The sequence below is a fragment of the Lepus europaeus genome, chromosome 17 (genome assembly GCF_033115175.1).
Source record: "Lepus europaeus isolate LE1 chromosome 17, mLepTim1.pri, whole genome shotgun sequence".
Lineage (NCBI taxonomy): Eukaryota > Metazoa > Chordata > Mammalia > Lagomorpha > Leporidae > Lepus > Lepus europaeus.
In genome coordinates, this window is record NC_084843.1 from 78,078,713 (window position 1) to 78,087,765 (window position 9,053).

The 9,053-nt window shown below is 55.7% G+C and overlaps 1 protein-coding gene across 1 annotated transcript in view; it reads right to left on the reverse strand.

Annotated features, from left to right (window-relative positions):
• The window catches only part of WDFY4 (WDFY family member 4), a 243,414-nt gene that overhangs the window by 132,754 nt on the left and 101,607 nt on the right, over nt 1-9,053 (reverse strand). The window contains exons 31-35 of the mRNA XM_062214495.1: nt 7,917-8,081; nt 5,488-5,694; nt 4,855-4,969; nt 2,972-3,129; nt 453-691 (exon numbers count right to left, since the gene is read on the reverse strand). Coding sequence (XP_062070479.1) covers nt 453-691; nt 2,972-3,129; nt 4,855-4,969; nt 5,488-5,694; nt 7,917-8,081 — 884 coding nt within the window. The remainder of the gene's footprint in view (nt 1-452; nt 692-2,971; nt 3,130-4,854; nt 4,970-5,487; nt 5,695-7,916; nt 8,082-9,053) is intronic.

A 9,053-nucleotide genomic window follows, 5' to 3' on the forward strand; every position in this document is an offset into this window, starting at 1 on the left:
TATGCCCAGATTTCAAAATCTTTAGCACCAAGGTAAACTCACCCATTAAAAACTTTTGGACTTTTCCAACACTTTCTGAAGTACTACTGCATTTTTTTCATTGTAGTAATGCATTTATCAACTTTGTGTTTCTGAAATCTGACTGCATCAGAAAAAAGTGGATACATTTAACGTCGGCATTTTCTGCCTCAAAAATTAAATCAATGAAATATCTCGCAACCTTAGAATTGTGGGAATTGGGTACATTATTATTTCATGATGATTCTGGCTGCTCAGGCACCCAGAGAGGCTTGGGAATGCATATCATTCAACACGGCACATAATTTCAGTGACCAGACAAGCAAAAGGAGCACCTCATTTGTATCACCCCTACTCCAGCATCCTTCTAACTATTTCTGTTCCACATGAAGAAAGAACACCGGCCAGCCCGCAGACACGCAGGCAGCTCTCACCTTCTTGCGTGGAGCAGCACAAGGCAATGCATGAGACACAGGAGGAAGCTGGCGTTGGAGTTGTAGGTGGCCAAGACAATGTCCCAGTGTTCCTGCAGAAAGCTCAGGATGCTGAGCAGGTCCAAGCACTCGGACAGGGACTGCTGGGGCTTGGACAGGCAGTACAGGATGACCTTATTCAGACTGCTGTACAAGGCGCTGATGACCGTGTCCCTCTGAGAAGAGGCGTGCTCGATGACCTGTGCCGTAACAAGCAGACAGACACACACACAGCTGTGAACTTCCTGCACACTTAGATATTGACTCGGGTTGCAAAAAAAAAAATTGTACAATCAAAAAAAAGTGACATGGTCTGAAATTCAGGCTCCCTCCACCTCTGAGCTTTTTTAAAAAGGGGTGGGGGAAGAGATTTATTTGTTTGTTTGAATGGCAAAGTTACAGAGAGAGCAAGAGAGAGAGAGAAGGGGGGATAGTGTTCACTATTGGTTCATGCCCCAAATGGCTGCAATGTCCCGAGCTGGGCCAGACAGAAGACAGGAGCCTGGAATCTCACCCACGTCTCCCTGTGGGTGGTACGGGCTTGAGCACTTGGGCCATCTTCCACTGCCTTCCCAGACGGTGCAAGGGAGCTGACTGGAAGTGGAGCAACTGGGACAAGAACCAGTGCTCCTATGGGATGCCAGTGTTGCAGGCAGTGACTTCAATGGCTGTGCCTCTGAGCTCTAAGTGAATAATCGATACAGGCAATGCAGATTTTGAGTGATTGCTCATATAAAAAAATCATTAGATGTTCACCCCTAGCAAGTATTGAAAACCGAAGTTGAGGACCAGTGAGCGGTGACATGCTAGGACCATGGTGGACATTCTGCAGATAAGAACACGCTGTTTGTGTTATCAAGTTTAAAACCAAGTGTCGCAACAGAAGCAAACACCGTGTATACACTATTCCAGGTGTTGTGCAAGGCATTCTTCACCTAGATTTGCATCTACTGCCTCATATAATCATCACAGTAACACCATAAGGCAGAGACACCCAGGCCACCCCACTTCGGGGCTAAGGGGCCGAGGGTCGGGAGGACTGGGTGATCTGTAACGGGTCAGCCCACATGGACACTGGAGCCATAGCCTTTCTCTCTAAAGGAGAGAGCGTCCAGCGGATTGTAGTCCAGGAGAAACTCAGAAGGAGAGGCACCAGGTCCTCATTTGAGGCCTTAAAGTTGACAGGGCCATGCATCCATCTGTCTGGCTGCAGGGAAGAGACCAGGGAGCACACATCACACGCTAATTTTTTTTTTTCGCTCTGTTGGGAAGGCCCATTGTGGCTTGCAGTTGGGTCCCTTAGAGTGTCACCAACAATGCAGGTGTTTCCTACTAGGATGCTTAGCTTTGTCAGCCTGTCTGGGGGTCCTCTCTTCAGATGAGTGGCACCTGTCAGACTGTGGTGATGCATTGTGGGAGTCACAGGCAGGGAGCAGGAGAGGATGAAGGTGGGGTGACAGGGACTGGGAACCCTGGGGCCTGGGACCCCAACAGTACACCATCCATCCCCAGTGGGCCCAGCTCTGGTTAGCTCTGAGTATCTGCTTTGAGCACAGGTAGCTCAGGGCTTCTTTGCATTCTCGACAGGGCAGAGGCTAGTTCTCCCATCTTGGAGTCTTTTCTAAAGAGGCTTCCGATAGTGTTCTTTCCAGGCTGGCCCGCACACCTGTGCAGCGCCACACCCACCACCGCCCCGGGAACTGTGTTAAGGCCCAGTGTGGGTCTGCGGGGGGACAGACGGGTGCCGTTTTGCCAGGTGGGAGGAGGAAGGAGGATGCTGTCCTTGGTTCTGCTGCAAGGGGTGTGCTTGGGCTGCTTGCTGGGGCTGCTGGAGGCGGAGTCCACTTAGTGATTGAAAGATCTTTCCACCACTCACAGGCAGATATCCCCATGGGTAAGACAATTATGTCACAGTGAGCTTTCATCAGGAAAGATCCCTAGAATGCCATGGGTGTCTCTAGAATGTTGAGGTTGCATGGTTCTGTGTGTGTGTGCTCACACACACACACCTACCTACATGTAAGAGTGTCTTTCTAAGCAGACTTCTGTCCACTGGGTACGTGGGCCAGAATACAACGTTGAAAGAAAAACAGACTCCTGCCACGACTTCCGGGAGGCAGCTATGACAGGTGGAGGCTGGTACCAAGGAAGAAAAAAGCAACAGGCCTCTGGGACACAGCCACCTTGGTGACTCTGTTTGTTGCCCAGGGTAAAGCAACAATCACAAGGAAAGTTGAAAAGGGAGGATGTAGGGTCTGGGAGAGTACAGAGCTCAGGTTCAAGTGCAGAGGGTGAGGCTCCCAGTCACTGGGCTGGACCTCGGGTAGCCTGGGGGAGAGCCTTGTGGGCCATAAACAGCCACCAGCTGTTCCCTGGGTCGCCGTGCCCATCACACAGTCTGCGTCAGGGAAGGGACCCGTGGACGCTGGCCGAGAGCAATGTGGAACGGAGGCTCAGCCGGGCAGCAGGAGGCTCCTTACCAGCATGATGTGCTCGATGATGAAGACAAGGATGTGCCTGGGGTCGGCCGAGAACATCCCAGCGTACAGCTTCTCCACCAGCTTCTGGGTGAAGCAGGAGACGCTTGCGAATGAAGGAGCCGTGGCAGCTTCTGCGTTTGGCTGAGGCTCTTTGCTGCCTGGGGTGGGGTGGGGAGACAGACCAATTTCACAGTCTAAATGGACCTCTGTCCCCCACAGCCCCCAAGCCCCTAACCAACCACATGTACTTATCGATGGAGCCTTGTACTTAGCAGGTGCCCAATGAACGGGTAATTTGTCAGATTAACCCTGATCAGCCAGGTGCTGGGCAAGAAGGCAAGAGGAGGCATTTCTTCCATGTGTGCGGGATGGGGAGGAGGAAGAATGTAAGGTCTCGAGGCGAACAGAACAGTGTGGGGGTGACTCATGTTCTGGCTGTCATGTTGGGCAGAGGATAAAGCCTTAGTGTCAGCCGTGCATGCTCAGGTATGTGTGTGTGTGTGTGTGTGCGCGCACATGGGTGCAACCCCAGCTAAGTCCCGCAACGACCCTGCACAGAGACATGCCTCATTCTCCCCATCCTGTGCACCTGCCCAACCACGCTGCCATCCGGCGACAGAGCCAAGGCCAGAAGCGGGATCACCAGGCCCCAGACCCAGTGCTCTGTGGCTCGGTGCCCCACTGGAAACACTGGAAGGCCCGGATTCGCATGTCCTGGGGAAGGACAAGTATAGAGGACGACCCACGGCTCAGACACTATGGGAAGAACCCTGTTTGTTCAGCCTTGTCCGGGTGGACAGCTGCCCTGGAACCAGGCTTTTGTTTTCATTTATTTACTTTTATCTACTGGAGAGGCAGGAAGACAGAGACAGGTAGAAGTAGGGAGAGAGACGGTACATCCATCCACTGGATCACTCCCTGCAGATACCTGCAACAGCTAGGGCTAGGCCAGCCTAAAGATGCGAGCCAGAAACTCAATCCAGGTCTCCCCTGTGAGTGGCAGGAAACCAACGACTTGGGCCATCACTGCTGGCTCCCTGGGTCTACACCAGCAGGAAGCTGCAGCCAGGAGTTCTAGGTAGGTCTTGCACCCAGACACTCTGATGTGGAATGCAGGCATCCCAACTGGCATCTTAACTGCTAGGCCAAATGCCTGCCCTTGACACTGAGTTTTTTGAACAAAGCCTCCGTGTTAAATAAATTCAGAGGGACATCCTCATCCAGGTTCCTCTGTTTGAGAAACATTGGCTATGCACCCATTCTGTGCCCAGCATTGGTGCCAAGTGTCAGGTGTGAGGAAGCGATGTTGGATTCCAGCTGCCTTGGTTCCCCTATGGGAGGAGGCCACAGTTTCTAATGAAGCTGGTGGAAGGCCAATTTTTTTTTTTGACAGGCAGAGTGGATAGTGATAGAGAGAGAGAGAGAGAGAGAAAGGTCTTCCTTTTTGCCGTTGGTTCACCCTCCAATGGCCGCTGTGGCTGGCGCATCTCACTGATCCAAAGCCAGGATCCAGGTGCTTCTCCTGGTCTCCCATGCGGGTGCAGGGCCCAAGGACTTGGGCCATCCTCCACTGCACTCCTGGGCCATAGCAGAGAGCTGGCCTGGAAGAGGGGCAGCCGGGATAGAATCCGGCGCCCCAACCGGGACTAGAACCCGGGAAAGGCCAATTTTAAGCCAGCAAAGACTTCCTGTCTCTGAGTGGCCCAGCAATGACAGGAGTGTCAGGGAAAGGAGCCAGTGCTCCATCCCCTCACGGGACATCTGGGCAGGGCTCAAGGAGCTCTTGTTCTGGGTGCACAGAGGGACTGACACCCAGGGGGCAGGTGGCATCCATGCCTGGCAGGTGTGTGGCTCTCCGGCAGCCTGCTGTCACGGACACTCACCTCTGAGTGTCGCCATGTTGCCTGCGCTCATCATGTGGAATATTTCCATGGTGGAAAGCAGGATCTCACACTGGAAGTCTCGCTTCTGCTGGCTGCTGATGTTCTCTGGAGAAGCCTGGAAGAGGAGCCTGGGACTGAGATGGCGGCGGCACGGCCACGGGGGTCCCCTCGCTGCCCACTGCTCCGCGTGCCCGGCTGCAGCACTAACACGGCAGCTGCTGTGAGTGTGGACACCCTGTCAGCTCCCAGCATCCCCTTCTTCCTAGGGACACGCGGGGGGAGCCCACAGCAATGGCCACCTGGCAGGTGCCTCTCTGTGGGGCATCCACCCAGTAGATTCTGCCCAAGAGCCGTACACCTCAGGCTCCACCTCCAGGGATCTTGCCCTCAGGCGCTGATGCACCTGCTGCTTTGCCAGCACCTGCATGCAGTACACAGATTCCACCTACACACCTAAGCATCCCTACAGTCCCAGGAGACAGTCTGCACCCCCTGTCAGCCAGCATCTTCAGCCCTGGGCAAGCTCACCCAGTGTCCCCACCCCACCCCACCCCTAGATTCCCCATGGGCATTCCCTTCCCTCCATGGCTGTCCTCTCCCAGGCCCGCGCCCACAGCACTCAGCCCAACCCACCTCCAGGAGCAGCTCCAGCGGCAGCCACTGCTTGGGACCGGGGGCTCCTCCGAGCAGCGCCTCCCTCAGAAGGAGCTGCATGAACTCCCTCAGCTGCCTCCGGCTGGGATGCGACTTGGCTGGAGCCTGGAGACCCTCCGTGGTGCTGTCACCATCAGCTGCAGCCCCCGGACCGCTGGCGCTCCAGGGCGACTCGGCCACGGCTCCCTTAAAGACAAGAGAACCCCCAAATGTGCACCTTCTCTGCCTGCAGCTCTTTCATGACACCCTCCGCCACAGGCACACAGAGGATAACCATTGTACCCATTGACAGGTATGGAAACAGAGGCTCGGCGGAGAGACACAGCTTGCCGGGGGCCCAGCGTCTTATAAAGTGGCTGCTGTAATCTGAGAACATAGGACAGGCCCACGCCTAGCCCTTGAGTCAGAGAAGCCTGCAATGCTCAGAACGTGATGGGGAGGTCACTTCTTGCCTTCACGCCACTCTCAGCCCCGGTGGGTTCCCATGGCGATAAAGACAAGATCTCACACGGGACTTGTGAGAATGACATGGTGCACCCAGTGAGTGGTCAGAGGCACTCGGTTCCCACCTTGCAGGGCAGGCACCAGCTCTGCCTCCCGCACAGGCCCTGGCGGTGTTGACAGACGGGACCCCCTCCCCCGTGAGGACAAGGGAACGCCCCTTCCTTGAACCCTCAAAGAGTTTCGGCATCCACTTCTCGTTGATAAAAGATGTTGGGTGCTCCCTGAGACAGGAGCCATCACCCCAGACACAACCAGGAGGACATGGAGCAGGCTGGGAGGCCGAATGACACAGCCAAGGACGTGCGGCGGCCGGGGCCTGTGACCCCCCAGCCCGGGCGCTGCTCACGCGCCTTCATCTGTCGGCACCTCCCTTTGCTCATTCATAAAATTAACGCAGCCGTTCTTAATTAAGCTATAAAACGCATTTAACGGCTCCTAGGGAGGTGGCGGCCGCATTAATGAGCTCCCCGCGGCCTTCACTGGGAAGACGCCAAGAAAATTCACTGCAAACCCAAGTTTCGGGCATCCAGGCTTCAGCGGGAACGGGGCCTTGTCACGTTGTCGGGCTTTGTGGAGTGGCTTGGAGCTGGGACAAGGGCAGAAGGAGCGAGCAGGACAACCCCTGAGTTGGAGCCAGGAGCCCAGGATGGGGCCCTGCTGGCTAGCTGGGGAGGTGACTCTGGCCAGAGTCCTGCCCTGAGCAGAAACCGTGGACCGTGCACAGGGAGAGGCCTGGGTCAGAGCGTGCACCATGGCTGCTGGTGGAGTCGCTGGGCTGGAACCCCGACTCAGCAGATGGCAGGCCTGGCCTCTGGGCAATGGATGCCCGGGTAAGCACGGCAGGGTCCCTGCACCCCCACAGAGGAGCTGCTCAGGGGATGCTGCAGACCTACCCTTCCCCCACTGCACATCTGGCCTGGGGTCCCAGCCTCCCTGTGGGTCCGTCCCAGCCCTCTGCTTGCCACAGCCAACAGTGCTGTCCTCTGCTCTTCAGTGAAGTTCCATTAACTCTAACTTTCCTGGAAGTCCCCTGAGTTGACATGAATCCACTAAGCCGGTTAAAAACCACTTGAACTATTTTGCACTGAGTCTTATTAAAATTAACCACAGTCGTCTGACTCAGTACCCATGGGAGGGTCTGGTTCCAGGACCCTCCCAGCAGGTACCAAAATCCGCAGGTGCACAGACCCTTACACAGTGTCTGCTTTATGCACTACGTCACCTCTGGATTACCTACAGCGCCTGGTACAACAGAAGTGCTCCGTGAGGACTTGTTACATGTGCTGCTTAGGGGTCAAGGACAACAACAGAGCCTGTGCCTGTTCTGTGCAGGTACAGCAGCCACAGGTGGCCTGCACCCTCACGTGTTATTGGGCCGCTTAATTTCTATTAAGCTGACGGCGATGGAAAGGACCTGGGCTTTGGAGTAAGAGCGGGAGCTTCAGGGCGTGGCTGTGTCCCTTGTTAACCGTGGCAAGTGCGGCATTTTCAGGCTCTCGCCCATGGAGACACTTCTGGGAGAGGTTGGCTGGGAGAGCCTGCTCACTCACTGGCTGGGTCCACACCAAAGGATTATGGGGCAACCGTTCCATGCCCCCCCATCATGGCTGCCTTTCAAGGACCACACTCCCCATCTGGGTGCCACATGAAACCACACTGGATCTACCATCCAACTGTTAGATTCCTAACAATGCCATAAAGCATGTTAAATCTCAGGGCTGAAAATGACCTTGGGCAGTGGCTCGGCCAGAAAAGGACAACCACCGGCTGCGCGTCCAGCATCCCCATCACTCACCTTCTGGTGTATCTCAGCTGCGGTGGTGGCTGCCCTCTTCCCTTCCCCCCACCCCCGCTCTCTGAGGCAGGTCTGGCTCTCGCTGGGGCAGGGCAGCCGCACGTCCTACCTTTAGGGCTCCTGGGGGGAAGGTGACCGTGACCAGCATCTGCAGGAGTTCTGGCGCCCGCCACGCTGGGTCCTGGGGGTAGGTGCGGTGCACAAGGCCCAGGAACTGCAGCACGCTGGCCGGGAAGCTCTGTTCCCAGGTGCTGTCTCCCGAACCTGCCACAGGCTAAAGACATACCTTGTGAGAGGCTGTGCGTGCCAGCCTGGGGGAGGCGGGCTATGCGCTGACACCTGCAGGAGACCGCCCCACCCCAAGACTTTCAACACAGACCTGTGATTGATTAAGACCCATTAAGACTGTGGTCAGCCGGGGGCACTTGGCACCCCACCCCGCCCCTAGCAAAGGTTTGAGATGCAAGCACTTTACAGACTGGCTGGAGACTGGACCTAGCCCCCAGTATTTGCAGCTGCTGCCTGCCTGAGACCCCGCTGGCCTCAAGGAATATTCTAGAAAACTCACAAATGAGCTGATGCTCCCTGCATAGCCACAGCAACTCCTCCATGGAGCGACACTCAGCCTGCCCCTGCGGCATTGTGGGTAGGCGTCAGAACCGTATCTGTCGGTCAGCCCTTCCCAGCTGTGGTTTCCTCATCCACCTGCCTCACCTCCTGCCTGCCACCCAGTCCTGCCTGGTGTGCTTGAGCAAGGATGTTGGATTTTCCCAGGAGCTACTCAGTGCCTGGACCGTGTCCCACGCTGGGAACCAGCAAGTCTAATGGTGGGAAGAAGGACAGGCCACTCAGGAGAGTTACTGCTCCATCGCCAGGAGCCCAGGAGGGTGTGGTGGGGCTAGAGCAGGATGACCGAGACACACTGCTTTGAAGGCTCCTGTTCCCACGCACATGGGAGACCCAGATGGAGCTCCAGGCTCCCAGCTTCTGCCTGGCCCAGCCTCGGCTTTTTGTGGCCATTCGGAGAGCAAATCAGTGAACAGAAGATCTCTCTCTAGCCTCACCCCACCCAAGGTTACTCTGCCTTTCAAATAAATAAAATGAATATATTTTTAAAAAAATCTCAACCCCATGGGCATCGAGAAATATAACTCAGAGAGATCTTTACCACCGCCATCACAGGGGCGGGTGTTCAGCCCAGCAGTGAGATGCCCGTGTGTCCCACACTGGAGCGCCAGCTTCCTGC